This window comes from Ruditapes philippinarum, unplaced genomic scaffold (assembly GCF_026571515.1).
Source record: "Ruditapes philippinarum isolate M1 unplaced genomic scaffold, ASM2657151v2 ctg4391_1_1_1_1, whole genome shotgun sequence".
Classification (NCBI taxonomy): domain Eukaryota; kingdom Metazoa; phylum Mollusca; class Bivalvia; order Venerida; family Veneridae; genus Ruditapes; species Ruditapes philippinarum.
The window spans coordinates 52,449-66,676 of record NW_026861984.1 but is presented as its reverse complement, the minus strand read 5'-3'; the positions used below and the strand labels follow the sequence as shown (position 1 = coordinate 66,676).

At 32.5% G+C, this 14,228-nt stretch overlaps 1 protein-coding gene across 1 annotated transcript; it reads left to right on the top strand.

Moving 5' to 3' along the window:
• Positions 1-468: 468 nt before the first annotated feature.
• On the top strand, positions 469-3,481 carry LOC132717543 (uncharacterized). The gene is made up of 3 exons (XM_060701030.1): positions 469-867; positions 1,553-1,742; positions 2,131-3,481. Exons 1-3 carry the CDS (start codon positions 673-675, stop codon positions 2,829-2,831), a joined length of 1,086 nt encoding a protein of 361 aa, XP_060557013.1. The 5' UTR covers positions 469-672; the 3' UTR covers positions 2,832-3,481.
• Positions 3,482-14,228: the final 10,747 nt, after the last annotated feature.

Here is a 14,228-nt window from a genome sequence, read left to right as displayed (position 1 = left end):
TATGGTAACGGTTGCTGTAATGCATTTGTGAGCGAATGACTACGTCAGATTTAATAATTCATCTAACGAATAAAGATAAAAAAAAATATCATGCAGTGAAGCATAACGAGTATTAAAGAGAAATATATCTGAAAGTTTGTGTGGGATATTTATGTGCAAAGAATTAAACATTTAAATACTCATAGCTATTTCTCTTTTATGCAACATTTATTTTACTTCCAAATGATGTAAATATTATAATTTATGAATTGTAAACATTATATTTATAAAAACAACGAATCTATTTCATTTCCTTCCTATTTTAAAGCATGCATATGTAAATTTTGACTTTGATGATACAGTTTGTGAAAGGACATATTTGAGACGATAATTAATCGGTTGAATAAGTTGATAAAGATTTTTGAAAACTTGAATGACTAACATCGAATTCACTCTTAACGAAGCGATACCTAACATTGACCATTACGTTCCGCGTTGATGGTTAAATATTACCTATTTATCTACAATAAACTTGTTGTCATGGTAAAAAAACAATATCTGATCAAAGTAAGCTATTAATAAAATTTGTAAACGCTTCGTTGACGGATAAATTATTTAGAACGTAAGTACGTGTTTTATGTATTTTAAAACAGCGACAGTTTAAACTTATCTAACTGCTTTATCATTTTCAACATGCTTAGAGTAATTCCCAAGTATGGCGCATTAAGTTGGATATTACAAGCCCGAGGGAATGCTTTTTCTTCCGTGTCATCATGTTATTTAGCTGTGTCTTCAATACCTTATTCGACTACACCCGACAGAGATAGTCATCCAACATCAAGTATGCCTTGCCAACCAGGTGAACTACGAGCAGATCAACTATTATCGGTAATTGATATAGCTTTATACATGTATGTTTCTTATTCAGTTTAATAATTTAGAACAATCAGTAACTTTTATTCGACATATTTTTTTCTTATGAAATCAAATATACTAATTGTCGAATGAATTTCATCACTAATATACCTATATAAAAGCACTTTAATATAGAAAATGACAACTGTATACAATAAACAAACATAGTGTTACCACAGAGAGTCTGCAATTTTCATGTAATTTTGTTGTGATTAATGCTTCCGAGGAATCACACTTTATCCAGATTTTTGTACTTCTCAACCTTCTTTATAGCAGATGTAAAGTGCTTGGTGGCAGCTGTAAAAGTTGTCCTGTGATTCGCTTCAGTGTTCTTTTATTTTTTATAGCACTTCCAGATATCTGATTCTAACACTTTTAAGTGTTGAAAATTGAGAACCGCACAAGCCGGTGCTAGGGTGTGGTGGGGTTGGGATGATGTACTTTTTCATTTTCTCTCATGTACAGACTCAATCAAACCGTGTTTGCAATTTTCATGTTATTTGTTGTGATTTATGCTTCTGAGGGATCATAAATTATTCAAGATTTTATTACCATTAATCATATTAGACAAGTACATGATGTGTTTTTAAATAAATCTTTTTTATCTTTTTATACAAAAAATGCATATTGCTAAATAAAATAATGCATGTAAACTCAGAAATTATGGAGGCAAAGCAATATACGAACGAAGATGAATTTCCGCTATGCTGTGAAAGATGACATCAAGTACCTAGTTAAAATGACCCAAGAGTATAATTGGTGGTATTCTGAATTTGAGTACAATATTCTACTTGATCTTGACCCTTGCTCACTGACTGTTGCGACAAACAAATGTAACATACCCATTGGTAGGTTAATGTTTGATAGACATTAAGTTCTAAAAGCAGTTGTAACGTTTAAAAGAACTTTAAACTACAATAGCAAATTATGTAAAATACAGTAAAAAAATCTTATAACGTATGGCATTTCAAGGCACAACGGTTCATTCATTTCTAATTTCTTATCGGGAAATATTTTTGTCGTATTGCATATAATGAACCTACTAAAGCAGAATTCAACATCTAAACATGAGAATAATGAAATATTTCATTTAGAAACATCTAAGATTAATTCGGTTATAATGAAACCTTCAACGTTGACACGAAGAAATATATACATGATCATATATAGTATCGTATCTATGCCACTTAAAATTCAACTATGAATACTATACTACATACATGTATGATATTTCAGGTTTTATGGGAATCTGTAGAATTTTGCCAGAAATCACGTACAATGGACCTTTTATCGTAAGAAAAGATTATCGAGGTTCAGGTATTGGAAAAATATTCAACAAAGCTATGGTACTTCTTCAAACAGACAGCAATGGGTGCATGGATCTTGACCATAATTTTGTTGATCACTATAGTAAAAAAGGATTTATCTATAAATCATACAAGTTTAATTGTTTTCAAGGGATAGTGAATGATAACTGCAGGAGTAAATCTAAAGCACAAGGAACATGTAACATTGCGATAATATCCAATAATGAATTACCATTAGTTTTAGAGTATGATAGGAGCGTCTATAAAGGCTTGGATAGAGAAAGGATTCTTCGGGCTTGCCTTTTTGATGAAAATGTGGTAAGTGTTATATCTCTCTGTGACGGACAAACAACAGGCTATGGAAGTTTAATCAAATGTGCTAAAACAAACAAATATAGTATCGCTTCTTTATTTGCTGATGATGACTTTGTCGTTGAAGAAATCCTTGAACAAATGCTTAAAGTTGTTCCAAACGGTGCAAATCTGACAATACAGTTAATGGCTGATAAACAGTTATCTGAACGATTTTCTCAATTTAAATTCAGTTTTCAGATGCAAAGAGTTTTTAACAAACACCTAGTTGAAGCGGATTTAAAACGTATGTACTTTGTAAATGATTTCATGTTTTAGATGTAATTATTTTATGCATATTGCCAGTTTATCGTGTATTTGAGAATTAATTATCACGTAACTTGATAATATTTTACTATTTTTGTGTTGATAAAACAAGTTTACAGATTAACACTGAGTCAATCTAACCGAGACTGTGTTCAATATTCATCTACATGTATTTGTTGTTTTTTTGTCTTCATTGCTTCGACTTATCTCCCTTTTGCAGAATATTTATATAAAAGCCGGTGCCAGGGGTCATGAGAGATGTTGCACTTTCCATAAGCTCTTATAAACAAACTCAGTAACACCGTTTCAACTATTTTAGGTTTTCGAGTGAGTTATCTCCCCTTTCTTTATTTTTTATTAAATAAATTAAACGGATTTCTTTACTATTTTCGAAACAACAAGCGTATCATTGCAAATAATATAAATTAGTCTACTTGATCGAGCCAAGAAAAAACAAACAACTAGTCTAACCACATCAAAGTGAATCAAACGTTTTTCATTTGTCTTTTAAGATAAATTAATATAAACTTGTACGATACATGTTCATCGATGCTTAAAAATTATGAAGTGATGTGTATTTATGAGTTTACAACCTTTTGAAATATGTTATTACTTTTAAAGTATTTATCTCACAACATGTACATCCGTTTTATATTCATAAAATATACAAACTCAATTAGTCGATTTTCCGTTCTTATTCTTGCAATACACAATTTGCAAATGGTAACCGTCCAAACAATATAATATGTGCCACTATTCCTTTAAAATAAGTCTTACCATGAACTGATAATTATTAATATTTTATTTGTGAATTGTTTTTCACGTAAAAGATAATATGATTCAGATGTTTATCAAAATGAGATAATCTGCTTATTTCAATACACCATCTCAAGGTAAATATCACACTTAAGGTAAGGGCCAAATAATGTTTAAAAAATCTGGAAACAAAGCTTAAATTTCCGTGTCCATTTACAGTTTGTCTAACAATTTTAGGAATAATGAATGTAATGTTAAAAAATTGAAATACATCTTGTATCCGCGTCAACTCCGTGACAAAACTGAACTTTGTTTCATGCCTGACATATATTTCCTTTACCTTTTAAAGGTTTTGTATAAACTTGTGTCAATATTGAACTAATCGAATCAATGCCCTTGTCATTTAGATTTGTACCAGGTTTAAGATGGTTTTCAAGGAATGCCTTCAGTTACATGACAATATATTGAATATTTAAACAGACTTACTGTTCGACATAAATTGTTTTTGTTGTGATAATAGTTAAAGGTCGATCTTGATTGTTGATTTTTGATGCTATCTGTTGTTAATACCGTTTTCCGGTCAAATGACAATCGAATGTACTCGAACATTTTCGATTCTTCCGTTTGGAAAATAATTATTCAAAGGAAAGGGCGATGAAATTAAATTGTAAATACATTGCTATGATTAAGAAAGTTATAAAATGCAAATATTTTTGACCGACATTTGCAGGAGGGGAGGTGTAAGTAGGAACTGGGCGGACGTGGGTCGATATGAAGTTATTCCGACACTATCTTTGGGCATAACGTTTTCTGATAGGTTTTTAAATTCTTGACAAATGTGTCATATCTTACAAAGACGAATGTACGGTTATTTTTTGATACACTTGTTACATGTTCAATCTTTGACATAAGGAGCTAAACATAGTCAGTGGTGATTTTGCTTAATGTTCAAGTCATGATAACTATAACAATTTTAAAACAAATAATATATTGTGCACAACCTGTACACATTCTTTTATAATTTATTGGATACCATCAATGATGTTACAATGTTGTTCTTATTTCCCATTTTCATTTTGTAAAATGTTAATCACAAAGTATGCACTGTTGTGAACAACAATTTGTCATTGTTTGTTTCTATTTTGAACTTATTATACATTCTTGTCGCTGTTTCTACATCGTTAATACTATGCTGAATATATTTTGGTAAAGGTTTGTCTTCTGGCATCATGAAATAGACAACAGTTCCCTCAGGTAACCCTGATAGCATATTATGTAGAAGGGCTTCAATAACATCTTCATTATCTCCAAAGATATTTCTCAGTCCGTATTCACCGTTTGGTTTTCTGTGAATGCTGCCATATCCTACTATCTTCCCAGCTTCCATAGCAACAGCGACACGAGCATCATCTCCTGTAACCAGGCACGTAATAGTCGTGTACGGTCAAAGTAAGTGTATACTTGACTGTCATATTCCATTAAATATGAAAAACAAGATCAACAAGGAAAGGCGGCGTTCAATGAACGCAATTAAATCCGGCCACGTGCTTTCTGTACGGGTAATTGTTTCATATTTGGACAGAATATCTTTCTTCATTGGTCCTGTAATTTTTAACAGTAAAAAGCTTAATCTTGTTTGTCTGATAACGGAATCCGTGAGCAATGTACCAGTCTGTCATCACAGAGACTGCACCAAGAACTATGTTCTGATCTCCGGCCTTTTCTAACATCGCTTTCAATAGTAACCAACCTTTTCCTCGTTTCCGAAGATCTTTACGGACGATAAAGCAGCCGTAGTAGAACTCCAAACTCCACAAAACCCTGGCAATACAAATATTGGTATGCAAAATAGTGGATGTATATTTTTAGTTTTGCATGTACATGTAGGAATGAAAACTAATTGCATATCAAGGTCAGTTACATGTACGTGTAATTGTTTCTAATTATCTTTTAACAATACTTCCTTAAGATTATCCCATAGAAGTCTTTGACATGGAGGGCACTTCATTATTAACATTTTTCAAGTTTTCTGGAGTACCATTTTCAGAAAGGATCGGTTCTTTTACACATAGACAACCATCAACTTGATTTTATGTGCACGAAGCAATGTACAGAGCACCTTGAATCTTTAACAACCAGTAACATCTGGTATTGTGGCATGTCTATATTATCTTTTAAATATAAGAGACAAATAGGTAAACAGCTGAATTCTCATAAAGATGGTATTTTAATATTTTTGATTTAAGTAACCAAGCTGGCCACAATGGTACCGTTCCAAGACGGTACCCCTCTGTGTTCCTTCGCGTGTTTTTCATGTCTGTATTGTTACTTGTTTTGGATGTTTTCATGTTTTGTGATGTCTGTCTTGTTGCATTGTCGTTGACGGTAGGTATTTTCTCACTCCCCCTTCTCCCATTTTCCCATGTTTGGTGATTTCTAGGTGCCCTACTTGGGTTTGTCTGGGGGCTGCGTCCTGTGAACTTTTGCCTTGTTGATCTTTATTCTTGTTTATTTACATTTAATTTAGTTATTATTACAAATACAATGTGTAACTATTTTTACTCACATCTCGATATACAACTAAAATTCCGAGGTTGAGTTGACTTTCTTTAGAAGCCGATTTGACTTTCTTTGGTGTCGATAAGAAATTCCTTTGGATCAATTTGACTTGGGCCGATTTGAATTATGGCCGATTTGACTTGCTACCTTATACAGTTAATTAAAGATGTCAATTTTGAAGTAATTGTTTTCATTTAATAGATTATTTACTGAGACTTTATTCCGTCTTGCAAAGCAAGAAATGTTGTACTTACCTACAGGTACATCGCCTTTGGCAGCAACGATCAAGTATTTCGGATCAATTCTTGTATATGCAAAATGATCATACATAGATTAATCCCATTCATCTTCTTCAGCAAAATCCATCAAATACTTCACATCTTCTGGTCTATACAGACGGATAGTTACATCTTTAGCAGTTATGTCTGACATTTTATCGGTCTGTGAAGAAAATTTTATATTATTGATACGTAAACAAAGCCACAATTGGTAAAACACGATCAGTGTCATAGAATCTGTTCATAGTCATAAGGAGTTTTCACGAAATAAGAAGGGAGGCCAAAATGTATGACATATAACGTTATCTATTACATTCAATTCATTTTTAAACATAATTCATATGTTTTTATTGGGCTGGCACTTCAGCGCCTTACCATAATTAATACCGTTTTTTTTCCTCATAATCATGCTGTTTGCTCAATTGTCGTTACCAAGGTATCCTGCTGAATCCATGAGGATACATAATACCATATGCATTTGCAAATAATTCTATACCATATGCATTTACAAATAATTCTAACAGTTTCTATTTTATCGACTTAATGAGCATATGTGTTTAATTGTCTAATTTAGTTCTCGGTCATAAATTGTTCAATTAATTGATAATGAGTGGTCTTGATACCAATGCTTTCTTACATATTATTTAAAGCAATAATACTTACAATAATACATAAGACAGAGGCGTGGCCTGGTTTACATTCACGTGTATGTCATATGTTTTAGTGAGATCTGGGGGCAAACTAGTACCCCCTAAAATTATTAACTGCAGGTGCATTTAGGCTTAAATTTTGTGTTACAAAAGCTCTTGGAATTGTTAGACATTATAGGTAGAAAAGTTGATGAATTGCCATTTACCTGGAAAAAAGTATAGGCCGCGCCCTATCGTGTCCGTTTTGTGCTAGGGGATGTGAGAGATGTTGCATATTTACGTTACCTTTTGTGAACAGACTCAATCAAACCGAGCCTGCAATTTTCATATAATATTGGTGTTACCATTGCTTCCGAGAGATCTTCCATTTTCTAGATTTATTTTAGTGCGGCAGTATTATAGATAACCTACATAAAAAAAATGAACAAATGATAAATATTATGTAAGCCGTCTGTTATAGTTAGAAACATATTAAGTAAATTCTGAAAGCGAGGCTGAGCGAGTGATAACGAACATTATCAATGGTTGGCTACAGTACGTGTCATTCGCTATATTGACGTTGTTATCACTCATATATTTATTTTAATACCGAGCACAATTTAATGGATACACATTATGAGACCTATTATGATTTGGATTTATTTTGTTTCAATGTGATTTTATGCAAACTTTTATAGACAGAGAGGGCACTTGAGAACTATTTTTAGTTTTTTTTTAGCTCACCACCTGAGCACAACGTGATCAAGATGAGCTGTTGTGGTACCCTTGTGTCCGAAGGCCTTTGCTCGGTATAAACATATTACAGGATAAAATGCGAAAAAAAGAACAACATAAAAACAGCAACAACAACAAAACTGGTATTTCTGGGATCATGATATGTTTTAATTATTCAGTTACTCTGGTGCATTTTTATAAAAAAGGATAAATAACCGTATTGGTCCTCTCCTAATAAAAATGTTATTCGTGTCATTATTGATGTCATAATCAAACAATCGTTTGGGAAAGTCATGTTAGATTTGATTTAAATATATTATGTCGAAAAGAATAAACTAGTATACTATGAAATTTGTTCTACCTTATGTGTTAACTTGCTTATTTGACCTTCGATATAAGGACGAGTCTATATTTTTCACGAAATTGCACGAAAATGAAAAATATGACAAACGATCGTTCATTTGAAAAATAAACTTACATTTCTGACATCTGTCCAACAATATATTCAAATATAAATATGCAGCTTTTGATTTTGCAGCTTGTATGCATGCATGCATACATACATACATACATACATACATACATACATACATACAGCTAAAACATAGCGAGTTTTAAACGGACGGAAACATTTCTAAAAGTTTTTGTGGGATATTCTTGTACAAAGAATGTAAACATGTAAACATGTAAACACTCATTGCAACATTTATTTTACTTCTAAATGATGTAAATATATGATCATTTTTGAACTGTTAACATGATATTTATATTGCATAAAAACAACGAATCTATTTCTTTTCCTTCTTACTTTAAAACATGCATATATAAATTTTGAATTTGATGATACGGTTTATAAAAGGACATATTTGAGATGATATTTCATCGGTTGTATAAGTTTTAAAACTTGAATAACTTGCGGCGAATGCACTCTTAACGAAGCGATACCTAACATTAACGCTGATGGATATATATTAGCTATCTTTCTACAATAAACTTGTTGTCATGGTAAAAAAACACAACAACATCTGATCAAAGTAAGCTATTAATAAAACTTGCAAACACTTCGTTGATGGATAAACTTCTTAGAATGTTAATACGTGTTTTATGTACACAACGAGCGATAGTTTAAATTTGTCTAACTGCTTTATCACTTTCAACATGCTTAGAGTAATTCCCAAGTATGGAGCATTAAGTTGGATATTACAAGCCCGAGGGAATGCTTTCTCTTCAGTATCATCATGTGATTTAGCTGTGTCTTCAATACCTTATTCGACTACAGCCGACAGAGAAAGCCATAATGTATGTAATCCAACATCTAGTGTGTCTTGTCAACCAGCTGAACTACGAGCAGATCAACTATTATCGGTAATATAGCTTTATACATGTGTGTTTCTTATTCAGTTTAATAATTTAGAACAATTAGCATATTTTTTTGTAATCAAATCAAATGTACTATAATTGTCGAATGAATTTCGTCACTAATACATATTCAAAAGCAACACAACAGTAAAATAAACAAACATAGAGTTAACATAGAGTTACAATAAGACCGAGTCTGCAATTCTCATGTAATTTTGTTGTGATTAATGCTTTCGAGGAATCACACTTAATTCAGATTTTTATTCTTCTCAACCTTTTCAACAGCAGGCGTCAAGTGCTGTGTGGCAGGTTAAAAAGTTGCCCCGTGATTCACTTCACTGTTGTTACATTTTTTCTGGTCATTCGGGATAATTGATTCCAACACTTTTAAGTGTTGAAAATTGAGTACCGCTTAAGCCGGTGCTAGAGCTGAGAGTTGTTGCACTCTTTCGTTATCCCTCATGTACAGACTCAATCAACCCGTGTCTGCAATTTTCATGTAATTTTGTTGTGATTAATGCTTTTGGGGGATCATAATTTATTCAAGATTTTTTACCATTAATCATATTAGACAAGTTCATGATGTGTTTTTAAATAATTTTTTTTCTAACAAAAATACATACTGCTAAATAAAATATTTCATATGAACCTAGAAATTATGGAGGCAAAGCAATATACGAACGAAGATGAATTTCAAGTACCTTGTTGAAATGACCCAAGAGCATAATTGGTGGTATTCTGAATTCGAGTACAATATTCTACTTGAACTTGACCCTTGCTCACTGACTCTTGCGACAAACGAATGTAACATATCCATTGGTAGGTTAATTTTTGAAATACGTATAGTTCTAAAAGCAGTTGTAACGTTTAAAAGAAACTATACAATAATCTAGCAAATTATGTAAATACAATAAAATGTTCTGATAACGTATGATATTTAAAGGCACAATGGTTCATTCTTTTCTAACTTCTTATCGAGAAATATTTATATCGTATTGAATTTAATAAACCTGCTTAAGCAGAATTCAACATCTAAACATTAGAATAATGAAATATTTCATTTAGGAACATCTAAAGATTTGTTCATAATTCGGTTATAATGAAACTTTCAACGTTGACACGACGAAATATATCGATGATCATAGTATCTTAAAATTCAACTATAAATACTATAACATACATGTATGTTATTTCAGGTTTTATGGGAATCTGTAGAATTTTGCCAGAAATCACGTACAATGGACCATTTATCGTAAGAAAAGATTATCGAGTTTCAGGTATTTGAAAACTATTCAACAAAGCTATGGAACTTCTTCAAACAGACAGCAATGGGTGCATGAATCTTGACCATACTTTTGTTGATCACTATAGTAAAAAAGGATTTATCTATAAATCATACAAATTTAATTGTTTTCAAGGGATAGTGAATGATAACTCCAGGAGTAAATCTAAAGCACAAGGAAAATGTAACTTTGCGATAATATAGGGTTAACGCACGCTTTTCCGTGTTATAACGTCTGCAGAGTCCCGAGGAACGGTTGGTGCCCGAGCCCGGTAGGGCGAGGGCTCCAACAGTTCCGAGGGACTCTGCAGACTTTATAACACGAAATAAACGTGCGTTGACGCTATTATAGCATAAAATTTTCAAACAGATTCGTGATGTATAGTTTATACAAAACACAATTACATTAAATTCTTGTGCTTGGACGGTATTTATCCAATTCTATGTTTTACGTATGCGTTTCATTTTTCCGGGGCCAACAACTTGGAAAATTCTCGGAACCGAACGAAATTTTGAATATTATTTGATTTAACAAAGCTTGGCCTTTGAAGATTTATTATCTCAAGAAAAAAAAACGTTACATTATTCTACCCTCTACCCAAGAAAAAACATGACCCTCAGAAATTCTTAGAATGATTTCAGATTGACGGTAGAAAAAAAGATCAGTGACATCAGAATCGGTTTTTTTTTTTCAAGCAAACAAGTTTATAAAAAGATTAGGCACTAAGCATTATTCTCTCAAAGAAATATAAAGAGCATTTATCAACATTAACATAAATAAAAAACATTTTCTCATATTAATTTTGTGTTATCTAGTTTTGTAAGTTAATCGGAGGGTTAAACTGAATGACAGGTAGATTCTACTGTATTTGTTTACATTGACAACTGTCCGTTTCTTAGAAAGGGCGACAACCAAGATTAGCACCGATGTCTATACGCCGTTTTTTTCCGGCATAGTTACTTGAATATGCGACTGAGGCCCTCGAATCAATAAATTTCAATATAACAAGAGCGCATGACTCTTCGGCAAACAGGCGAAATCGTCATTTTTTGTTTGTTTGTTTACTGGGCCCTGTATGTATTGCGCATAGGTGAAACCGGGCTATAACAAGAGCGCGTGACTATGTTAACACATTGTTTTGCCCCCGTTATAACATGGGCAAAAGAGGCAAAAATTGCCGATTTTATGCTATAATATAGGGTTAACGCACGTTTTTCCGTGTTATAACGTCTGCAGAGTCCCGAGGAACGGTTGGTGCCCGAGCCCGGTAGGGCGAGGGCTCCAACAGTTCCGAGGGACTCTGCAGACTTTATAACACGAAATAAACGTGCGTTGACGCTATTATAGCATAAAATTTTCAAACAGATTCGTGATGTATATTTTATACAAAACACAATTACATTAAATTCTTGTGCTTGGACGGTATTTATCCAATTCTATGTTTTACGTATGCGTTTCATTTTTCCGGGGCCAACAACTTGGAAAATTCTCGGAACCGAACGAAATTTTGAATTTTAATTGATTTAACAAAGCTTGGCCTTTGGATATTTATTATCTCAAGAAAAAAAACGTTACATTACTCTACCTTCTACCCAAGACAAAACATGACCCTCAGAAATTCTTAGAGTGATTTCAGATTGACGATAGAAAAAAGATCAGTGACATCAGAATCGGTTTTTTTTTTCAAGCAAACATGCAAGTTTATAAAAAAATCAGGCACTAAGCATTATTCTCTCAAAGAAATATAAAGAGCATTTATCAACATTAACATAAATAAAAAACATTTTCTCATATTAATTTTGTGTTATCTAGTTTTGTAAGTAATCGGAGTGTTAAACTGAATGACAGGTAGATTCTACTGTATTTGTTTACATTGACAACTGTCCGTTTCTTAGAAAGGGCAACAACCAAGATTAGCACCGATGTCTATACGCCGTTTTTCCGGCATAGTTACTGGAATATGCGACTGAGGCCCTCGAATCAATAAATTTCAATATAACAAGAACAAATGACTCTTCGGCAAACAGGCAAAAACGTCATTTTTTGTTTGTTTGTTTACTGGGCCCTGTATGTATTGCGCATAGGTGAAACCGGGCTATAACAAGAGCGCGTGACTATGTTAACACATGGTTTTGGTCCCGTTATAACATGGGCAAAAGAGGGAAAAATAGCCGATTTTATGCTATAATATCCAATAATGAATTACCATTAGTTTTAGAGTATGATAGGAGCGTCTATAAAGGCTTGGATAGAGAAAGGATTCTTCGGGCTTACCTTTTTGATGAAAATGTGTTAAGTGTCATATCTCTTTGTGACGGACAAACAACAGGCTATGGAAGTTTGATCAAATGTGCTAAAACAAACAAATATAGTATCGCTTCTTTATTTGCTGATGATGACTTTGTCGTTGAAGAAATCCTTGAACAAATGCTTAAAGTTGTTCCAAACGGTGCAGATCTGACAATACAGTTAATGGCTGATAAACAGTTATCTGAACGATTTTCTCAATTTAAATTCAGTTTTCAGATGCAAAGAGTTTTTAACAAACACCTAGTTGAAGCGGATTTAAAACGTATGTACTTTGTAAATGATTTCATGTTTTAGATGTAATTATTTTATGCATATTGCCAGTTTATCGTGTATTTGAGAATTAATTATCACGCAACTTGATAATATTTTGCTATTTTTGTGTTGATAAAACAAGTTTACAGATTAACACTGAGTCAATCTAACCGAGACTGTGTGCAATTTTCATCTTCATGCATTTGTTGTTTTTTTTGTCTTCATTGCTTCGACTAATCTTCCATTTGCAGAATATTTATATAAAAGCCGGTGCTGGGTGTCATGAGAGATGTTGCACTTTCCACAAGCTCTTATAAACAAACTTAGTAACACCGTTTCAGCTATTTTAGGCTTTCGAGTGAGTTATCTCCCCTTTCTATATTTTTATTAAATAAATGAAGCGGATTACTTTACTATTTTCGAAACAACAAGCGTATCATTGCAAATAATATATAATTAGTCTAATTGATCGAGCCAAGAAAAAACAAACAACTGGTCTAATTAATTCAAAGTGAATCAAACTGTTTTCATTTGACTATTAAAATAAAATAATATAAACTTGTACGATACATGTTCACCGATGCTTAAAATTAGGAAGTGATGCGTATTTATGAGTTTACAACCTTTTGAAACATGTTATTACTTTTAAAGTATTTATATAACTACATGTACATCCGTTTTATATACATGAAATATACAAAATCAATTAGACGATCTTCCGTTCTTTTTCTTGCAATACACAATGTGCAAAGGGTAACCGTCCAAACAATATAATATGTGCCACTATTCCTTTAAGATAAATTCTTAGCATGAACTGATAAGAAATATTAATATTTTACTAGTATTTTTTTTTCACGAAATAGATAATATGATTCAGATGTTTATCAAAATGAGATAATCTGCATATTTCAATACACCATCTCAAGGTAAATATCACACTTAAGGGCCAAATAAAGTTTTAAAAAAATCTGGAAACAAATCCTAAATTTCCGTGTCCATTTACAGTTTGTCTAACCATTTTAGGAATAATGAATGTAATGTTAACAAATTGAAATACATCTCGTATCCGCGTCAACTCAAGGACAAAACTGAACTTTGTTTCGTGCCTGACATATATTTCCTTTACCTTTAAAAGGTTTTAAATAAACCTGTGTCAATATTGAACTAATCGAATCAATGCGCTTGTCATTTAGATTTGTACCAGGTTTAAGGTGGTTTTTAAGGAATGCTTTCAGTTACATGACAATA

Excerpts from the sequence above, each read along its gene's own strand:
- LOC132717543 (XM_060701030.1), top strand. The coding sequence starts at position 673 with ATGCTTAGAGTAATTCCCAAGTATGGCGCATTAAGTTGGATATTACAA. Across the intron at positions 868-1,552 it reads GAGCAGATCAACTATTATCG|AAATTATGGAGGCAAAGCAA; the intron begins GTAATTGATATA and ends ATGTAAACTCAG. Across the intron at positions 1,743-2,130 it reads CAAATGTAACATACCCATTG|GTTTTATGGGAATCTGTAGA; the intron begins GTAGGTTAATGT and ends ATGATATTTCAG.